This window comes from Astyanax mexicanus, chromosome 1 (assembly GCF_023375975.1).
Source record: "Astyanax mexicanus isolate ESR-SI-001 chromosome 1, AstMex3_surface, whole genome shotgun sequence".
Taxonomy (NCBI): domain Eukaryota; kingdom Metazoa; phylum Chordata; class Actinopteri; order Characiformes; family Acestrorhamphidae; genus Astyanax; species Astyanax mexicanus.
In genome coordinates this window covers 82137057-82160356 of record NC_064408.1, presented here as the reverse complement: position 1 = coordinate 82160356, position 23300 = coordinate 82137057, and the positions used below count along the sequence as shown (strand labels likewise).

Here is a 23300-nt window from a genome sequence, read left to right as displayed (position 1 = left end):
GCACTTAAAACCAATGCAAAGCCAAGCAACACTCATTTAACCTGACTGCCAGTGAAAGGTTTTCTGGTCATTTTACTGTGTGATGCCCTCCATAAAGTTTCATCATATTCTCTCTGTTTTCCCCTTTTTTATTTTGTTAGTGAGTAGCATTCTTACCTTGTCAGGACTCATTAATCAAGCATGAGTGAACTTGTGCTGTCTAAGTAACTGTCCATTTGTGAGGGTTCTTTTGAGAGACCTAGCCTGGAGTGAGGATAGTACTTTATTATGACTGCTGTATCAAATAATGCATGCCAACAGACGTAGCCACATGTGCTCCTCCTTCCGAATCTGGGACAAGCCTTTAGAGAGAAGCTACATACATTTATTACACACAGACCAAACATTAATGTGATATAAGCTTAACTATATATGACCTGTCCTTCACATGTGTGTCCACAGATATAAAGTGTGCATTAAACTACAACAGTAACTGAAAAACTGAGGGAGATTTATTTGGGGGTCCCTGTAACATTTCAGACAAATATTGATTTTGTAAAATATGTTAATGTCATGCTTTTGTGTTTTCCCTTCACATCTATTGACACTCTTCAATACAGTCCCCATAAGCTACCTCTTCTAAGGGACTGTGTCACATGTCCCCTCTCAGCCAGTCAGGAACTATTCCCACATTCAAATAGCTGATTAGTTTCAGCTGTGACTCTCTACTTGCTGTCTGTTTCACCTTTGTCTAATTACCTCTGTGTATTTAAGCCTGTCTGGTTGTCATGTTCTTAGCGAAGTATTGCCAACCCCTACCTACATACAGAGTGTTTTTTCCTGTTTGTATCTGTTGTCTGTTTTTTTTTTTCTTTAACTTGCTTGCATGGATCTCCTGACATTGTGACTCTTGTGCTCATGATAAGGCATATTGAATAAATAATGAAGTATAGTTTCAGCAAGGTCTGAAGTTGTGCGAGCATTTAAGATTTTGTGGGACATGGCAAAAGTCATGAGGCCAAGATACTGCTTCCTTGTCTCAAGACATATAGGACAAATCCAGTAATAAAACAAATCCAGTAATTTTGTACTTTATGCCCAGCTTTCTTTACAACAGGCGCTTCAGGGCATCCACTTGCCCCTGCAGATAAATCGCTTTTTACACTGTTTTCCAGGCTCAAAAAAGCTCCACACCTCATTGGTGGAATCCGGAGAGCCCTGACATTTAAAACGAGGCATTACAAACTTTTAAAGTGCACAAGAAGTGTATTAAAAACCTGTAGTGTTGTACCTACAAATCCGGGTATGTAGGTTATGCTACAGGTTGTAAACAGTGTTTTTTAATAACAATTTATCTGCAGGGGCAAGTGGATGCCCCAAAGCGCCTGTTGTAAAGAGTGCTGGGAAAAAAGCACAAAATAACTTGATCTCGGAAAGCTGCAGGAGAGCGGAGGTGGGATATTCAACAAAGGTTATTACTCTTTATCATGTTTCACTAAACCCAAAGTCTATTTCACACCGGAGTTCTGCATTAACTACGCAACTATTACTGTTACATTGTAAAAACTTCTGCTTCTAAGGTTGGCATTCTGTATTTGCTTTACATCCAGAGATAAATGTATTTGTATGTATGTATAAATGGGTTTACTCACTGTGTTCACATCTCCTACTGCAGTCACAATATTCAAGAACTTTACCACACATCACACTTTTTATCCATATCATGCTGCTCAAGAGCCCACTGAGATGTTCTCACATGCTCACACACTGCTGTCTAGGCCAAAGCCAAAAACAAACTGAACCTTACGCATTCTCCAGACAGCTAAACAATTACTGCAATTCCCTATCTCACGTCCCAGTTATGTGGCCTATGGTGTGGACTTGAAGCTTTCTGCTGTTTGGGATTTAGTGGACTTGAACATCCAGATGAGTCTCTCAAGCCACCTCGCTCCATGTGTAAACTGCTCTGGCTCAACACAGGCTCTAACCTCTCCTCACAGCTCTCCTCACAGTCTCCCCCCACTCCCTAATCTCCTGTGTTTGCACTAAGAAAACTGCTGCTGGCCTGATAAATATTGCATACATCCCTCCTGTCCTTTGCACAAAGCCATCCAAGCAGAGATTATGAACCTGACTGACTTCTCAGGGCTGGTTTGTGTATGAACAGGAAGAAGGCCAGCATACAGAACCGTATCAATAGATTTAAAGGGGGCTTCATAGTCAGATTAATTGTTTATATAGGCTGTAACGCTTCTGCTTCACTGAGACCTGGAATCTGTAGATTGTTGCTAGTTGTTCTCATCGCTTTATGGACTGTGAACTTATTTTTGGAATGACCATGAAGTATCTGTAACTTGAACTGAGCTGAATGAATATATAAGATTACACAGACTTTAATGGGTTTTAACTGTTTTAAGTTGAAACCATGTTTGATCCTATTTAGTGCATTATGTAGTAGTAAATTACTTGCATTACAACTAGGTTATATTTGTATATTGTTTCAGAGAATTATAATTATAAATTTGGATATTTCTCAAAATATACTGACTGTTTGTTGTTTTTACACCATTTAAAAAAACGCCAGACATATGTAATAAATAATATAAAAACAGATATAATTAAATGTATGGGAGTATGTGAAATAAAAAGCTAACATTAACATTAAGCCTGTCGTGACAACCCAATTAAAATCTATTACTAAAATGAAAAGTAATTAATTCAAACATTATTTCAGATTGAATCAGCTTTCTTTAATTAGTCTTTGCTGTTAGCTAATCCCTCAGGTAAATCAGAATATTTAAAGACCAGCAGTACCAATCTGTCCAGTAAATGTAACTATATAGTAATAAAGAATTGCATCAAGTTCATAAACTTGGCAACAAGCAGAACAGGATATTTAAATGACATTTAAAAACAAGACATTTTAATGCCTAAAGACACCCTAAATCTTATACATATCTGACTAAAGCATAATATACACTTCTATTCCACTGTTAATTGTAAAACGAAACACACAGAGGTGGAAATTTCAGGAACAGAATGGTCAATAGTAACACCCTGCTAATGCTTGTGCTAATTTTTTACCCGTTTACACTGCAAAACTAGCCACCAGCAGACACAATCAATACCACCCACTGCACTGTACACTGTGGGTGGTTTTGCCTTCTATGACAAATTACTGGTACAGCCAGTGCACAGCTTCATTCATGGAATGCCCCATCCATCACCCACTATCAAGCCTCACTCAAACTCATCCTATTAGCATACTGGGATAACACTTCACAATCAATTTACATAGGGTTATCCCATGACGTTTGCCATGTCACTGTACATTCATGGCATTAGCCAATAATATTGAGCAAAACCAATATATTGAAGACAACTACAGCTCTGGCAAAAAATAAGAGACCACTTAAAAATTATGAGTTTCTTTGATTTTACGAAATTGAAAACCTCTGGAAGAAAAAGAGAAAAAGATGGATGATCACAAGCAATTAAACCAAGCTGAACTGCTTGAATTTTTGCACCAGGAGTGGCAAAAGCAGTGTGTAAGACTGGTGGAGGAGAACATGCCAAAATGCATGAAAACTGTGATTAAAAACCCGGATTATTCCACCAAATATTGATTTCTGAACTCTTTATGAAATATTTATGAATATGACCTTTTTTTCTTTGCATTGTTTGAGGTCTGAAAGCTCTGCATATTTTGTTATTTCAGCAATTTCTCATTTTCTGAAAATGAATGCTATAAATGACAATAGTTTTATTTGGAATTTGGGAGAAATGTTGTCCGTAGTTTATAGAAAAAACAATGTTCATTTTACTCAAACATAAACCTATACATAACAAAATCAGAGAAACTGATTCAGAAACTGAAGTTTTCTTTTAATTTTTTTAGAGCTGTATGAGAAAACGCAAATACAGTATCAATATCATTCAAACAAAAGGAAAACCTAAAACATATTTGTCCTGAATATTTGATTTATTCTTTAGATTTTTTGTTTGCTCAAGCAGATTCCTCTGAGGTTTCATTGTCGGTCAGTGGGCACATGCTTTACTAGGTGGATCTAGTGTAAATACTCAGGCTATGTGGTTAATGCTATTTTTATTTAGTGCAAACAGACACGCTGAAGAGACAGATTGTGGTACAGCCAGCATGACTCTTCTGCTACTGGTTTGACCTAACTAGAAAATCAGAGGAGCAGAATATTTACATTCTTAGTCAGAATTCACCAGATTCATAGAAACATATTTTAATGCATTATTTTCCCACAATTTTAATAACTATTTTAGCAGCTTCCTTTTATCAATTTTAATTTAATGATAACCTTTGCACAGTACATTAGTGCTCAGTTTACATTAGTGCTCAGTTTAGCCTATTTGTTTGTTGTTTTTTTATTGTTTTACTCAATTCATTGTCTTATTCAGTATTCAGCTTATGTCAGTTATTTACTGGTAGGCTATTTAATTAATATAACTGACAGTAACAGCTGTAAATGAGACTGATCAAAGTTAAGCACCATGTAAAATTAAACAGTGACGATATGAGAAAATAATGCTGAGTCTAATTTTGCCACAAATGAACAAGAAAAAAATGTGATGAAAAATGTGATGCATCATTAGCAGGCCTGTAGCAGACAGACAGTTATAACTGATATCAATCTGAGAACATGTGCAGGAAAAGACAGGCAGTGCGGTCTTAATTAAGTGAGGAGAGCGGATGAGATGCAGTAGATGGTAACAGGCTCTGTCAGCCCCGTCTTATTCTCGGTGGAAAAAACACACTCTCCAAACCTCATGCATCAATCTAGAGCGCAGTGAACTGACATGAAAACACGCGGACATACGCGCGCACACACACACACACACATAGAGAGAGAGGGAACGCAGAGCCATGGGGACTGAGTGACACGGGTGTGTTTTCTTTCTGTGAGCACAGCCCATCTGGAGAGTGCATAGCATGGCGGTCGGACAGGTTGCCAGGGAAACTCGGCATGGGGTGGGATGGGGAGGATTGGTCCACTGTGATTGGCTGCCAAGCGTGGGTTATTTCTCAAGACTAAGAGAGACAAAAGGCAAGTCCAAGACACAGAAGGAAACAACAGAGGGCTGTAATAACAAAGAAATGCACCAGGAAAGCCAGGCTCGCTCTCGCTCTCGTCCCCTGGTCCAGGGAGTATATTGCCTTATTGCTTTTAGTCGAGAACAGCCATTTTCTGAGGCTGCATCAAGTGTTTTGTTAGGGCCACCATTTGCAGTGAAATGTGTAATCTAGCTCTTGTTCTACAAAGATCCTGTTTAAAGCACAGTCCTAGAGGAGCAGCTGCAGTTTAAGCCTTTTTGTACTAAAAGTCACATGTTTGCACTATGCTTGGGTGACATTGTAGAACAACAAGTACAATTTGGCATATATGAGTAATTCACGATGACAAATTAGATTTAGATTAGATTTTTTTTGCCAAGAAAAGCAAATTCTAAGGGTAAAATTAAGCCATGTTTACACTATGGCTGGGTGGTATTATATAAAAATAAAACTTAAAAATTATTCAAATATATACCGTAAGTGATTCTTGGTTATGTTTTAGTTGTTACATAACAACAGAAAAAAGGTTCTGATTTATTGCGTTTTTTATTAATAGATAGTAACAAAAATAGAAACACAAAGCACCATATAGATAATATATCATTAGAGCTGCATGATATTGGAAAAATTGTACATCGTGAAATTTTGTGCTGGATATATTATATGTGGTGAAATCAAAATATACAGAATGTTTTATTAGATTTCTCCTAATATGCAGTATTGTCCAAAAGATTTAGGCACCAGTGAAAATGACTAATTCAAACCTCCTTTTCTAGCAAGTGTTTCTTTTTATTAGAATAAATACAAATAAGATTCTTACGAAACATAGAGACTTTATATCACCATTCATCTCCATGACTGTCTTTATTGGAGTCTAATACTATTTATAGTTATCATCCATCCATCCATTGTGAATACCCTATTTATCCATAAGGGCTTTAGCTGGAGCCTATCCCAGCCAGCCCTGGGCGGAAGGCTGAATACACCCTGGATAGGCCGTATAGTTATTATCATCATATCATAAAAACACCTGGTTTGGTAAAACAGAGCTCAATAATGTTAAATCAGTCTAGCTCACAGAAAATAAACTACTTACTTAAAAATGAGAAATCAGTGAGAAATTAGTCCAATTTTGAAAATTAAATAAAAACAGTAATTTGAATGAACAGAATTTATTCTAATTAACCACCTCTCACTAATTTACACCAATACCTTTATTCTGTTTTGTCTGTATGCACTTATACTCAGTTATTAGCCTGACTGGATGTCTATGGTAACACTTAAGCATCTTAGTAATTAAACCCTGTGAGACAGTTCCATCAGTACTTTGCTTTTTTTCTATCTCTATACATTCTCTCCATACATTCACTAACCTAATGATTATTTCATTAGCATAATGAATGGCTGTCTATAGGAACGACCCCCACAGAAGCACAGAAATTTACATTTGTAGCCTTTGAGTAGTTAAGGTAACCAGCTTCAGCATGTGTGACACATTAAAACCTTTATTTTAAACCTTCATTCACTGACCTGACAATTTAAAGAAGATAATATGTACAGCATAATTCTCCTTCTGTTCCCTAACATACCCTACCTCCTTACTACAGCTCAAGCTGAGCTGCCATTGAGGTAAATTTAGACTTCAAAAAGGACAGAGAGCCATAGCACACTGCTCAGCTGTGGTTGGTGAACGACAGATCACGTGGTGGGCTCAGGCGTGGGTGTGCTGGTGGAGGGACCCCGTCAGTGAAAGCACAATGCAGCTACAGGATGAGTCACCATAATCATCCTATCACCCCTTTAAATAAAAAAAGACAAACAAGCCCACACCTATCATTCAGCACTGATATGCTAAGGAATATGAGAAGGAAAGAGGTTTTAAAATGCACTAAGATTTAAAAAACTTAATAGGAAACTATGAAAGACATAGGTTGTAATATATCAAAATATTTATATTATAAACTGATCAGCTAGCATTAAACATTAAATTCATCTGGCTAATACTGAAAAGGTCCCTTTGCTTAAGAGAAATGGTAACATAAACTATGGTATGATTGTAGTGAAAAAAAGCATATCAGTGTTTATTTTAGTGACAGTAAAACATTAAGCCAGTGTATTGGTGAGATATGATACAGTGGTTACGATTCAATATATGACGATATATTGCGATACTGGAAGCAATATTTTGTGATTGTTTAAATCAAATGTTCATATTTTAAAAATCTAAGTAAAAGAATATGTATCTTTTTATGCAATCAGAACAGTGGGATATAATGACAGAGACATTGCCATCTAGTGGTCAGGGCTTAAACACAACTCAAAATAAACCAGTGTTAGTCACCAAAATGTAAATTAATATTCAAAAAACTAAACTGTGTTTTTAAAAATTATATAGTTTTGCAAAAAAAAAAAAAAAACATTGTAAGAAATGTTTCACACGTAATTTGCACAAGACTGTCCTTTCTTCAGTGTCATCCCTCCCTCATCCCTCATACCATTTCCATACAAACGACCCTATATCTTTTTTTTATTTAAATTGCACACGAATGGTAACCACTGACTTCTCAAGAGCTGAGTTGAGTGCTATTTGGCACCAAATCCATGAGCATCAGTGAGCCTTGGGCGCCCACGACCCTGTCGTCTGTTCTAGCCATCACAATTTGTCTCTTGTCAAAGTGACTCAGGTTCTAAAGCTTGTCTATCTGTCTTGCTACCAAAACATCAAAAACTGACTACTGACTTGCTGCCTAATATGAATATCCTACCCATTCACAGGGGCCATTGAAATGAGACAATTATTAATGTTATTCACTTCACCTGTCAGTGCTTTTAATGTCATGGCTAATTGGTATAATATTATACTTACTGTAATAATAAGTAGTGGAGCAGTTTTTGATTTGAATAGGATTTTAATGTTACAAAATGAAAAACCATACACCATCATTCACATTTTCTGTACTGTTTTTTTTGTGAAAACAAATGTATAAAAGTAATATATCTGTAAATAATCATATCATTATACTATCAATCAATTAAACAGGGCAATAAAACAAGAGTACTAACTGGTAACTGGAACATGCATTTCTTTAAACAAGTGGAGGTAAAGTAATCCATGTGCTTACTGCTGTCCTCGGGGGTCCCGACTTCACGCTGACTGCTTTGTAACTCTAAAGTAGCAGATTGTACACGCTTCTCTGATTTATCCACTGAAGTCTACCGTATTCTTTTATGCCCTATCAGAGCCTGTGGGAGATCATCTGTGTCCAAGTCTAACAACAACCCATCAAAATGTACAAAACTGAAAACACAGCCGGATCATTCTTACTCTACGCAGTTACATGACATAAGCACCTAATTATAAATATGGTAAAGATTGTGATTTGACTATGTGGTGTATTAAAATGGCAAAACACTGTAAGAATACTGGGTCATTCGGTTCGTGGGAGCACTGGGTTTGTTGGAGTGAGGGTCCTGGGGAAATGTTGGAATGTGGGCAAGGCCCAAAAACACCCCTCATCTGTTTGTACTTTAAACTTCTGGACTCATGCCTGGAACATATATGTCCTTATATGGTAAAGAGATATGTGATATGCCTTCGGTCTAATGTATAAAAACTCTTGAACACAAAAGAAAGGGAGAGAGGTTTTTCTGGACACCCTCGAATCGGGCACAACACTCTCTCCACTGTATCTTCTGGAAACCTGTTATAATAAAACCTAACCTGATTGATAAAAATAGAAGACAGTGTGTTAAGTCTCATTTCTTCAAGACTCATCCTCAAGAGAAGACACCACAGAAGTTTCTGGCACCCCAGATGGGACCTGATGTGTGACCGTGCGCTGCGTTGAAGTGGCTCTTCTGACGGAAGGGAGAAACCTCACTCGGCCGGGAAAAGAAAAAAAAGGGTGAGCTTTCCTCACTAATTATGAGGGTTTTTCTCTTCTTGCTGAAGTGTTGTCTTGATGCTTGGTTGCATTCAAAGAGAACAAGTATTGTATGAGATGATGGTGTGTTCTTGTTGAAATGACCTTAACTTTAAATTTTCAATGTGTGGCTTTGTGTCAACCACACAGAAGAGAAATAAATAGTTATCAGTAGAAAAACTTAAGGGATGAAGCTTGATAAATGGTCAGTTACTGCATGCTAACTTCTTATACTGGGCCCGGTTTTGAAAAGTTGTAAGACATGAGTATTTTGGGATTTGTTAAGCGGACATGGGCTTTCTCTGTAACTAGAGTTAAGGAAAATAAAGGGATAAAAAAGCAACTACTGCAGTGGGTATTGTACGGCGTGAGTAATGCTACATTACTTTAAGATGCGTCCGATTATGGCTGAGCGTGCATTATCCATGTGACAGAGTTGGCTGAGGAAAAGAGAAAACTCTAGAGTAGTATATCAAAGGAATTGGGAATGCATGCTAGGAAAAAAAAGGAAAAAATGTCGACTAATGATGAAGGAGTTAATTCTGACAAAGTCCGTAATGCGCATCCGGCTTCTATGTATGTGGGAAAATACATGGAAGTGTGTGGTTTGTGTATGTTACGTTTTTGTCTTTGTCTTTGTTTTTTTTATTTTTTCTGTCCTGTGAGAGCAATGATGCTGGTTGTCATTGTAGAAATCTAGAACTAGAGAATCATAAGGTAATTTAAATAAACCACAACTACTTAAAGAAATCTGCTTCTGACCATTGAATGATTTAGCAGAGACAACAACACCTGGCATTTTTCTGCAAAACCATGTTGACTTCAAGGTATATTATATAAAAAAACAATACATGAAGAAAATCGTAAATAGTATAAGTAAAAGCCCTGCTAAAAATCCAGAACAAGGCCAGCTGATCATTCAGAAAAACTATACCCTATGCTGGGAGGCTAGCTGGTCCACTAGCTCTTGGCTATCATAGGGTATGTTTTATCTGGAAGACCAGCTGGATTTTTTTATCAGAGAGAATATTGAAACATATGGTATTGCAATTACCATCAGACAATGTATATTTAGTTGGAACTAACAACATATATCAACACACTTTTCTAAGCGGTAACAAACAAAAAAATCTAATCTGGCAACCAATCTGCAACATGGCAATGAATCTAAACAGACCTGGATGCCTGGATTACAGGCATGAGCTACTGGGCTCAGGCATTAAGATTTGGAGCAGTGGAGCTGTGTTCTCTGAAAAGAAGGGGCCCCATCTAGTATTTTTTGGATGAATCCCCACTTCATTGGGAAGTTGGGATTGAGGTGGCGTGGTGATCATCCAACATCCTGCCCTCACTAAAATTGTGACATTAAATACAATAAAATCCTAACAGCAATGCTCCAAACTCTATCCCTAGAAATGGCAGTAGAGACAGTTACTCCAGCAAAAGATCAAACCCTTGTTATTATACCCATCAGAAGAAATAAATACCCTTCTCTACGAGATATATGGTTCTCAAACCAGACTTGTTTCAACCTTAGTTGAACCTTAGTTATTAAGCTCAGAACACCGGCATGTAGTTATTAGATCAATGCTGGCTTTTAATAACATGTTAGCAGCAAAGCTAGATAACAGCCAGGAAGGTTTAACCAGTGGACCTAATAAACACAGTAGGCTCGGAGCGTGTTAGCCCAGATGCTAGTTGATTTTCCAAGCTAAATTAGTTATGAAGCTCAGAACACTGGCATGAAATGGTTTTACACACTTATCCAAATATTTTCTAATTACTGTCCAGCCCTTAGATCTAACAATACAGCACATTGCATGAGCACAGTTGAAAGACTGGTACTAATACAGTTACTCACAGCTAGCATTTTAGCCTGGGCTTTCTGTATTAGGGGAAATTGCCTTAGCTTAGAGTAAGATAGTTCATTAAAATTTACAACATTATCTTAGGCTAGCATGTACGATTGTGACTAGCTTCTCTGTCAACCAGTGGAAAACAACTAATGTTGTTTAGTTGTGTAGGATGTGGTTTTGTTTTTGCTGATATACTGTAGAACTGGGTGAGCAAATCAGGTTTAACCACACTACACCAATTACACTAAGTGTCTAATATTGTTTTTTTATGAGACTAAGTGCTCCTTCTAATCTAAAAAAAATGGAAATACTGACACATTAGCATGCCCAAGATCTGACACACAGACCAGGATCTGAAATAATTCTACAGGAATTTCAAATATTTTTAGTAAATTCAGACAATTACTACAGGATACTACAAAACTCTTGGTAACACTTTACAATAAGAGTACATTAATGTCTCAACTAATTATTTATTGACACTAGTTAACACATTATTAATCTTGACATCGTTTTAAAATAATGTTTTAATTCATTATTATTTAAAGCATTCTCAAGCATTAAAATTTAGTCATTTTTGATAATATATTAACTAGTATCAATTAATAATTAGTTGAGGCATTACTTGACCATTAAACATTTAAATTTTTATCACTGTCGTACGTACTGCTATTCATGACATATACTGCAAAATGTTAATAGAAGAATTATATTACCAACTAAATAATACAGATTATAGAAAAAGTATTAATAATAAAATCTATAAATAATATTAATACATTTATTACTGTAGTTTTTAAGTGTAGTTTTAAGTGTAGTTTTAGTACTGCAGTATTATTTCAATGACAATTCTGAGGCACTTTTGTAACATATTTTCAATAAAGACAGCTGATCAAATTCATAAGAAAGATGATGATATACTCAGAAAAGCATATTGTGACACCATTTCTAACAAACATAAAAAAATGTAATTTTGCTCTCACCTAACTGTCTTCTAGACAAAGAGAAAGATCAGTGCGTGAGTGTTTCTGTGGACAGCCTGCATGTCTGGAATGAAAAAGGCCATAATGATGCACATCTTGGAAATGCACTGTTCAGATTTAATCAAATCAAGTGTCCTCAAACCAAAAAACTGAAGGAGCGTGTTTTCGTGGGCTGTAGAATCCTCACAAGACCTTATGGTTGTGGACGCAGAGAGGAATCTTACTCCAGGCACTAAATGACACGTTTAATGACTGGCGCTTCATGCTGACATGTGAAGAGTCCCTCAATGTCATTTCAGACAGCACTGCAGGGCTCAGGTTGGCATTGTTACGCCGCGTGGTATTCCAGTGTTAAAGTTTAAATGCTGACCTCTGAATTGTGTGAACCCTTAAGCCACACTCCAGAATGCACTTATTTACATGCAAAATTTCATTCTGCCAGGAACGAATCACAAACGCTGACCTCCGTGAACCCGTATGTATGCTGACGGACATTAACGATGTTAAGTGTTGAACATCCTGTTTAACTAATTAGTTGTGACTGTCTTTTCCATGCACCGCCATTGTTATCCTTTCAAATGACTACAAAAGCACAGTCTCCCTCACACCACGAACGCCACATTCTGGAGGCGAGATGCTAATGGCTGCGATCAATTATTCACCAGCTAATCTGTCTGAAGAGCCACTGGAATGTGGAATGGGCTCATCATGGACTCGCATTAATATTCAGTCAACAGGCCTCACTCAAAGCTGCCAGCGTGGCACATCAGAGCACAACCGCCTCCTGAGCTGTGCCTTACAGAAACTGGACAGTCATTATTTACATCACACCCCTGCTGCTGCTGACCACAACACTGTTAGCTCTGTTAAAACTAGAGGAGCTAAAATACATCTAATACAGTCAATCAATTCAAGTGTGTCCATTTCAAAACATTAGAACAGGTTATAATAAGTTATAGCTTTATTCAGTGAAGCATCCTTTAAAATTATTTTACCATTTTAAAATGTTGGTTATTAAAATATTGCACATTTAAATAATACATACATTAATATATATTGAAAATTATCTAAATCAAAATTCAAAATAGTACATTTTGTCAATTTCCATTTTTATTGATTAGTGGTCTAACAAAAAAGTGGAAAAGAGTAAAAACACAAATAATTGCTGCTAGAAATTCCATAAAAAGTCAACCAGAAAAAAATTCTATGAAGGTATGGAATCATTTTAGACAATTATTTGTAAAAGTATTATATCATAAAAAGTTTCATATTTGATGTATGTACTGCAGAACCGCAGAAGAGCATAAAGGTTAGATAATTCAAATGTACACATTTTATTCACTTTACTGAACCTGCAACCTTAAAGAAATAATGTACTTACATATGTACTTACAATTCTCCTATAGGTGCTTATCTACCAGTTATACAGTATATTCTACCTAGTTATTGGTGATAGATTTACTTACTTTATCATATTGTGAAAAACAACGTCTACTAGCAAACAGTAATTGTGAACGTCCGATACTGAAACCAATACAGCATCATCATCCATCTGTCCATTTCAATATCAATCAGGCTATCACCCTCTTCCATCTCTTAAACTAAGATGTTAATTAGCGCTGGGAGGTTAATTGAATTAATGTGATTAATCAAATTACTATTTTTAATGCGATTTTCAAAATGGGATAAGGTAGAATGCATATCTTTAGATTTAGAAGCTGCTATAGAGGGAATCTCAGTAAATAGACCCTTGCTTCTGTCAAAAATCTGTAAAGCACTTGTTTTGTGGCAGTGATTTTTAAATTTTACACTTTCTCTGAACTGAAATACAAGGATGGTTTGCATCATGTTTAATATAAAAGCTGCATATGAGGTTGAAGATGGATATATATGTATTTTTTTATTAAAGGTAAAGGAAACACGGCTTGTGATTCCCTTTTAATTGGTGCTGTTTAAAAAAAAGTTGTTATACAGGAACTAAAAATCTAAATTGTAATCGACAATTAGTCCGTATTTGATTTTTTTCCAAATTTTCTAACTGCATTACTGTTAATAATACATTTTTCAAAATGTACTTTGTCTAACACAGCCATTTAATTAACAACTAATAACAATTCAAACTGTGAAATTATTATGTAGCTTAGAATACTGGCATATTGGCTTACAACACATGTACAATCAGAGGTTCTAGTGGTTAAGCATTTATGTGATACAGTAGGCTAATGGATATCATATTAAATTATATATTTTTTTTCTTTTAATATTCGGTCCAGTATGAGATAATCTTTTATGAAATGTTATAAATAAAATATTAGACTATTACTAAATGACTTTTTTCTCATTTCATTAATCAATGCACCCACAGAAATCTGGATCTGGATCTGTGACTGTTTAAGATGCTCACAGCACACAGTAGAAACACTAAGATTCATTTGCAAATTGCAAACTGCCAAACATCACAATTACCATTAACCAACAACACAGGCTTATTAAGCGGACTACGTGCCAAAGGTCTGGATCTTTGGGTCAGGGCTGACCTTTACACTGCAGAATTGACACTGCGCAGCTGAGAGTGATGACAGGCTGAATACACCTAGACTGCTATGTAGGTGACGTTTAAAGCCTCAGACAGAGCATAAGGTCAACTCCTGTTCTTGCAGCTTTCACAGAGAATAGGCAATGCTCCAGCACCTGCTCGAGCCTCCACAGACAGACGAGACTGTAAATTGCGGTGCAATTCATCGGTTGACTAGGATTATGCAGTTCAAATGGGTAGAGGCTAAAGCATACCTGTCAAGTTTTAGATTTAAGAATAAGGGATATTTTCCTCTGTACTCCTAAAGCCGTCCCACCAGCCCAACGAAGGTTCAGTATCCCTTACATTTTAAGACAGGTTTACAAAAAATCTAAAATAACCACAAGTGAACCACTTACACACTACAATTAGATTATCAGAATCTGAAATGTTGTGGACATTCCTACATATGTCATTCTTTTAATACAGCCAAATTAAATACCCTTTTCTATATATTAAAAAAATAATAAGATTTCATGTCTTTTTGTAATAAATGCACTCTTTTATATGATATATTTTTTATTTATGTAATGGATTTAAAGTTGAACAAAGGGTGCACAAATTCTGCAAAATGACTGTAGGTGAACTAAAAATAGTATCATGAGCTTTTACTAAAAGGACATGGACCAGATATATTCCATCAGTAAAAATTAGTCCTAAGTGGCCTACACAATTAATAATTTTTAATTAATACTTCTTTCTTTTGATCACTCCACCCCTGATCAGTTCAGTTAATGTCGGTCCTCTCCACATTTCTAGTTCTAGAGTCACAAGCTGTATTTTTTTCTAAAGTCACAAGCTGTATTTTTAAGCAGCTATCAGAAAAATCTCATCACAGTTTACATGATTAGCCTACCGTTACCTTTCTTTTAGAAAAATTGCTGTATATCCATGTATGTTTTAACATCAGCTGCTCTAACTAGCTGCCTGAACTCACAGCGACGGGGGGCTTTCCCACACTGACCCTCCTTTGCAAGCTGATTGGCTGTTTCTCCTGAAAGGCGGGACTTTCTCCTTGAATCGGCTCCACGATTGGTTAAGAGAGCGGTCAGTGCCCTGTCTCCTCAATAATATATATTTTTTTATTTTAGTATAATACGGGAAATTTACGGGAAAATACTAATACGGGAGGACGGCGGGAAAGAGGAGTAAAATACGGTAGTTTCCCGGCCAAAACGGGAGACTTGACAGGTATGGGCTAAAGATCAGAGGAGCTGAATAAAAGACATGGGCTCAAAGAAATAAGTAATTACAGTACATGCTTCTTATTAGTCTAACTGAATCACTTTATCCATAGGACACCACAGTAAAGGCTAGGAAAGAACTAGAGCTAGGGTGCTAAATGCTAAATGTGAATTAGAAATGTCCCTTCTTTCTTTAAAAGGGCCTATTTCTTTTGCAAGGCTGAATTTTTCTTCTCTTTTCCTTTTTATATAGGAATCCTTTTCAAACAGTGCTGGATGAGCTTGATTTTATATATATCTGCCTAGGACTCTCATGAAAACTATTTTAGTTTTGATTTTGATAATATATTATAATATATTATAAATATAAATCTAATAAACAATACTGTTCTAACTCAAGATCATTAACACCACTTATATAATGATAATGTAATAATGCAGTTATACATTTTTAAAGAGCAGTTATCGTTTAATAATTAGGAGTATTCAGACACTGGACTTGGAATATAAAATGTGTATAAACAAAATATTAATAAAATAAATACAACTGGTCATAAAAAGAGTCAACATACCAGCTTATTCATGGTAACTGACTATCTTTGCTAAGAAAAAGACTAAAGGGTAATATTAAAGCAAAAATTTTTTTTATATTGTATGATAGGTTAATAATGTAATTATAATAGCAGGCTCACTCAATAAGCCAACTCAACCAACAGCATTTTGAATAAAGCCCAATCCAGCTCAGCCAATCAGAACAGGAGCATTTTTAAAAAAGGTACAGCACTAAATATGGCCTCTATATTTTGACAGGATAAAGGAATGTTGGAAAATGCTAGTAAGATTTATTTATGACTGTATTTGATCTATAAAAAAAATCACAAACATTTTGCTATGTAATTGTATACATTTATATAATATCTTCTATGCTCTACAGGTGCTCATTATAGCCAACCTCAAGTTCAACAGGCAGGGAAGACACTAAGGCCTAGACACTTCAAATCATAAAATCAGGCAGCTTGCATGAGTCATCTAACAGCACTGAAGTTGTATATAAGTGAGCTAAGCATAATCTTACCTGTAAGCCCTCAATGGCCAATCTCAGCATACTCGGAGTCAGTTTGGAAGCTTGCTTAAACGTGAAGTTACTCCAGTCGATGATCAACACAAATCCATTGACTTGTAGCTCAGGGTCTTCGATCATTGCCTCCAGCGACAACAAAATAGCTCGCAGTATATCCACAAACGTGTACCTGGCACAAGCAAGAGGGTTCAGATTAAAGCAGAACATCGTCAAGAAAGTTGCAGAAAAGGAAAGAAAAACATTTTCAATCGTTCAATGGTTCTTTGAATGATTAAATGTATATGAATTTTAAAGTAACCATAAAAGTAAGTTCTGTATAGTATCTACAATATCTCGTAGGTTAAAGTTTTTCCCCGTGCTGTTAAACTTTTTTATTATTTTAATCATTTATATTGCCCTTTAATGTTAAATAATGAGTGATAACTGCTTTAAAAAAATTGTGATGCTCCACTGATCTGAAATAGGGAAATTAATGCCACTACCATTGCTACTCCATGCAGGCTCAGTACACTGATAACTGCCCAATGTATCTTTGGTAAAGCAGGCAGGACAACACTCACAAAATCTGCCTGGGTAACATTGCCTAAACGGTTTCATATTTGTGTAAAAGTCTTCAATATTACGCTACTCAGTCATACTTCTTTCACTTTCAATGGCCATTCCGTGTCTCTCGGCTTGTCCAAAAATGCATGTACTTTGTTGGTGACTCAAATCCTACTCTTACAAACTATATGGGAAACCCACGCCCAAAAAATTCTAGTTCTCACACAGTATTATGAAAACAAAGAAACATTTAATTATTTAGAGTTGTTTTTAGTTGTCATGTTTCTATACAGAACTGTTGCATTTATTACATATCCTCTTAAAACGTATATGGCATCATTTCAACAAATCCTTTTTGTCACCTTTATTTTTCAGATTGTAATTTTAAAGAGTATTAATATTTCTTGTTTGATTTAATATTTGATTGTCCACTATGCTTCTTGATTAATATTGGCTGCCACCTTTATATAAGATTGCACTTGTCCATCATCTTAAAGCATTGATATAAATCACTAAACTGAGATGAGGCTTAAGCACATGCTTCTATTTCCTCTGGCAAAGAAATAAAACAACATAATAAAAAAAATGAAGTCATTTTTAGAGGTGCTCAAATTAATCTAGCTAATGGAGGCCCATCTTGACCCTTGTTGGTGTTTGTCACACGTTTTTGTGAGAGGATGGAAAAGGCTGCGCCGCCCTCAGAGGCCATGGTGTGACTGGCTCAGATTCAAAAGCCCCCTCAGAATGGGCCGAGGCATTGTGTGCACTTCTCAGTCTAATGAGCTGAGATTCATTAGATTCCACTCTGACGATTAGCTACAAAAGCACACCACTCAACTGCAAGTATACACAACAGTGTGCTTGTGTTAATGAACTGCTACAAAGTAAAATGTAACCAAGTTACTTTTTTAATGTGGAATTAAACAATGCAGACGTCTACATTTGGCATTTAAACAAGACACACTTTGTGGTATTATCCTTTTTATGTCAAACCGCCTGTGTTTTTTTGCATCAAATGCAGGCCCAGGTCCCAAAAGCATCTTAATCTTATAAGCAGAGTGTTCTGTGTGATGCTTGATTTCTTATTTAAGAACCATGTTAAGATGCTTTCAGACGACCTGGCTGCAATTGGTAAAGCTGTGAAAGTGTCACTACATAAGTGGCCAATAAGAGGCTCCAGGTCAGTCCACAATTCACTCATTGGTCAGTTTAAATTTTTGTTCTAACCAAAGGCTGCAGAGGTCAGAGCTCACACAATTTTACCTTGATGGGAAGAATCCCTGAGTACCAGACTATTGACTACCTGCCTTAAACAAGTTAATAACTGGAACAGAACACAAAATTGTCCTTGTTAAACGCTATTTTTACTTGCTTCTCATGGGTTAGAAATAAGAATAGAATAGAATAGAATAGAATAAAATCTGAGTACTAGGTTGGATAACACTGTTCACCACACATTTTTAAATACTTTACAAGTGTTTGGACCAGAAAGGAAAACAAATTTGGCAAACTTGCTCTGAGTTCATGGGCACTTTAAAACGTTAAAGAGCATTTAGCAGACCTTTATTGTCTGCCTCATGTGCTGAAACCCAAAACAACACTCTTCATACATATTGGACTGGGAAATGCTATTAAACACCCCTGGTTAAGTGTGTGAAGAACCAAGGTAAAAGAAAAACTTGACCTGGTTCGTATTATATTCGTAAAAACTGATAAACCACCTTGGAGAATGTGTGTGTTAGGAACATAAGCTTAGCCTGTATAGGGGCTACCTAAGTACTCGATTTGGAAACACTTATAGACGTTCTTTAAGGTACCTGCCTTAGGTGTTAGGAAATTAATTAGGTCACAAATTTGCCTGTTTTGGGGTTCTTGCTTAATAGTAACTCTCTAGTACAGAAGTATCCAATTTTATCTACTGTGGCTGCAGGTTTTCAATTCATACAACCATCAGCAAAACCTGATTCCACTTGTTTTATCACTTGAGCAGTCTACAAACAACTGATGACATGTGCTTCTGCTTGGCTAGGGTAAAAACCTGAAGTCACACAGATTGGACATCGTAGTTCTAATAATTAATCAGTCCTACATTAATTGCTTTAGGTGTGCCTGGATCTTACACTATGCACAAAGTCCACAAGCTTCTTTCAGTATCTGTGACAGTTCTGTATCTCTTGGTGTGCACAAAAATGCATGTGTAAGACATTGTTTTGTATTAATAGCTCAAAAGACTGTAGGTTGAGCCCAGGAACTAGAATGCTAATTCTTACATATTACTGCTTTATCCCAGCAAAGAATCATTTAGAAACATTCCAATGGTTCCTATACTATAGAACTGTTGCATTTCATAAAGATCTCCCTCTCTTTATGGCTGAGTTCTTTAAATTTAGATCTTGAATCTAGTTTCTGTTCCTGGATTTTGTTAATCTTGGTAGAAGGGACAACTTTTCCCTGGGAATTTTCAGTTATTACAAAATCCAGGAATGTAAACTGGATTCAAGGTTCAGATTTAATGGCCTATAGTGTATGGCATCACTCCAACAAACCATTTTTGTTGCATTTATTTTTTCATGTGTCAACATTTTCACAATTTTGTGCATAATTTAGGTCCCTCACACTCCTGAGGCACATAATGATGGTCGTAATGATGGTCTGTTAAACATTTCACATTACCTTAGTTGTGTAAGGAACCGAAACTAAGAAACAAAAGTTCACACGGTGCTTCTGTATCTATTAGTGTGTTTAGAAATGCATGTGCAAGTCGAGACCTTTAGTAGTAGCTCAAAAGACTGTAGGAGGAACCCAGGAACTCTCTTTATGGCTGAGCTCTGTAAATTTGGAACTTGAATCTAGTCCTCCGATCATGGAATTTGTGAACATTGGTAGGAGGGACACTAGAAGTCAATAAAGTCAATTGAAATAAGCTGTTTCTTTAATTTCCAGTGATTCCAGGGAACTGGACTCAAGGTTTAGATATGATGAATGGCATCACCACAGGCCAAAGCAAACCATTTTGGGCACCATTATTTTTTAGACTTATTTTTAGAGTAGTACAAGTGTAGTACAAACAGCTTGCCTGTCATTTGTCAACATTTTACTGTATTGTGAAATTATGTTAAACAGACCAACATTACATGCCTCAGGTGTGTGAGGGTCCTAAACCAAGCACAACTTGGGCCTTCTTAAAAGATCTCAAATTAATATACACTGCCTAGCCAAAAAAAAAAGTCACCACCTGGATTTAACTAAGCAAATGATCTGGGGTTGCTGTGGTTGATCAGGTCTAGGTTCAGCAACAGTATGTACTTAAAAAATGAGCTCAGCTGTCAGCATATTCCAAGATGACAATGCCAGGATTCATGGGGCTGGAATTGTGAAAGAGTGCGGACTTCAGGGAGCATAAGATCGTCATTTTCACAAATTAATTGTTCACCACAGAGTCCAGACCTTAACCTCATTGAGAATCTTTGGGATGTGCTGTAGAAGGCTAAAGACCTTGGTGAAAAAATAATCCAAGACTGGATTAAAATAAATCTTGTGACGTTGCAGAAGCTTATCAAAACAATGCCACAGCGAAAGTGTGCTGCAATCAAAGCTAAAGGGGGTCAACCAAATAGTATGTTGTAAAAGAGTATGGTGATGGTGACTTTTTTTTGGCCAGGCAGTGTATTGTTAAATACCCCTTAATTCCCCTTAAAAAATGTAGGCTGGAGAGTGTTGCTAAGTGTTCCTATGACTGACAATGAGTGAGCGTGGCTATTAGGAGTCAGTGAACCTAACCTGAATAAAGTAAAGTACAGTAAACCCTGGGCTGACCTACAAAAGCAGGCATGCTGAACTAGGCCTCACATGGCTGAGTGAGTGGTGCTGAAGGACAGCGCCGCTGCACGCAATTAGCGGAAAGTCAATATCACCTGCTTTGGTCCCAGTTGGCAGCGAAGAGGACGAGTATTTTCCTGCCGTGTCTGTCCAGGTTGGAGAGCACGCCGGGGAAGCCGTCCTTCAGGGCTTGCTTGATGCCCGGGTCTGTGGCCTTGAGGTTCTTGAACATGTCCAGGTTCTGCTGCCTGTACTCGAAGTACTGGGCCAGGAGGCGAAAGGCCTCGAAATGGTTAAACTTCCTGGCCCTGAGGAAGCGCAGGATGAAGGCATCGTCTGTCCTGAGGAAGCCAATGTCCGGACGAGTGATGATCATGTCCCTCACCTCCTGGATGTCCTGGTGTAGAGTGTCCGGGTTCTCCTTTAGCTCCACCTTGGCTTTCTCCAGGGTTTCTGGAGACAGGCCTGCCTGCAAATGAGTCATTGTGTCCTCCTCTCTCCTCCACCACCACCTTACTGAGTCTGAGTCTGAGTGAGGGAGGGATAGAGAGATAGAGATACAGATAAAGACACACACACAGAGATAGAGATGGATCTAGAGATGGACCTACAGCAGATGCACCACCACCACTTTCCTATAGGTTCTATAACAGCTATGGGGGTATGGTGCTCTCTGGGATTCAGTCCAAATCAGAAGAGAAGCAGACTTCAGGCCCCGTCCTGAGTGGAACTAGCTCAGCTCTACTCAGCCCTCTGGCTCGAGTTCACCTGTAATGCAGAGAGCTGTCTCCTCACAAGATTCTCCAGGCTACATTCATCCGGTCGTTTTTTTCCATCGATGCTAATAAAATCTCCCCTAAAGTCCTGCCCGCTCGAGAGAAGCCAGGAGAGATCCAGAGAACGGGTTTCAGATCCCTCAACACCCCCACAGCCGTCCATTCATCCCTCCCCAGCACCCCCACCACAAAACACCAGCTCTAAGCACGAGCACCAGCCCCAGAACGCTCCATCATCAGCCCAGCTACACTCTTCCAGCCTCAAGCAGCAACCAGGCAATGCGGCACCCTGCAGCAGCAGCAACTCTTCTTCTCATAAGTCTCCATTCAGCCCGCATCTCACATCCGTCAGCGAGTCAGAGCAGCACAAAAATCACAAATCAAAACCCCGAACTCAGAAATGCATGTGGAACACACGCAGATCGATCATCTCCATCATCCCCCAGCAGCAGATGTCCATCCTGTATCTCTCACAGGCACGGAGAGCTTTTGGATGCGGGGCTAAAACACTCGCGGTGCCGTTCGGCTCTGCCTCAGTTATTTCTTTTCACACTCGTTTTCCGCCAAACCCCGCCTTCCCGCGCTGCGATTGGCTAGAGTGTCAAAACCTCTGCGCTGGGATTGGCTACCGCTGTGCCAGCTTTTGACCGGCCAATATCATATCCTCTTCTGTGCTTGGACTGATAGGAGTGCTTTTATATCATTTTATTTTATTTTTTATATTTATTCTGACTGGTTAATATCATCTCCTCTTCTATGCTAGGACTAATCGGAGTGCTTTTATTTATTTTTATTTTATTTTTATTTTTTTTATTATATTTTTTGCTGTCCTAGCGTCTGATTGGCTAATATAATCTTATATACTATGCTAGGATTGGCTAGTGTATTCTTTAAATGTTCTTAAATGTTCTTTATGTATGTGTGCATACATTTAGGATTGGATAGTGCTGCCCTAGTTTCTTCTGAATAGCTCATATCATCATCCATTTTAAATTAATTAATTTATCGATTTATTTTTTTAGATTGTGTATTGCTGTCCTAGTTTCTCTTTTGTGCTAGGACTGATAAGTGATTTAATTTATCTTATTTTATTTATTGTGTTTATTAATAATAATAATAATAATAATAATAATAATAATAATAATAATAATAATAATAATAATATTATTAATAATAATAATAACAATAATAATAACAATAATAATAATAATAATAATAATAATAATAATAATAATAATAATTATTATTATTATTATTATTATTATTATTATTGTTATTATTATTATTATTATTATTATTATTTTGGATTTGCTTCTGACTGGCTAATATAATCTCATATACTGTGCTAGGCTTTTAATTATTCTGAATGGCTTATACCATCTCCCTTTTTAAATTAATTAAAAGTGGTGTCCTAGTTTCGGAATGGCTCATATATTTGTCTTTTTCTAGGATTAGCAAGGTTTTTTTTTAAATAAATGTATGTATGTACGTACGTATG

At 36.9% G+C, this 23300-nt stretch overlaps 1 protein-coding gene across 1 annotated transcript in view; it reads right to left on the bottom strand.

Moving 5' to 3' along the window:
* clvs2 (clavesin 2) overlaps positions 1-22327 on the bottom strand; it is a 41824-nt gene extending 19497 nt beyond the window's left edge. Inside the window, exons 1-2 of the mRNA XM_007255397.4 lie at positions 21122-22327; positions 16659-16833 (exon numbers count right to left, since the gene is read on the bottom strand). Coding sequence (XP_007255459.1) covers positions 16659-16833; positions 21122-21510 — 564 coding nt within the window. The 5' untranslated portion in view covers positions 21511-22327. The remainder of the gene's footprint in view (positions 1-16658; positions 16834-21121) is intronic.
* Between the last annotated feature and the right edge of the window lie 973 nt (positions 22328-23300).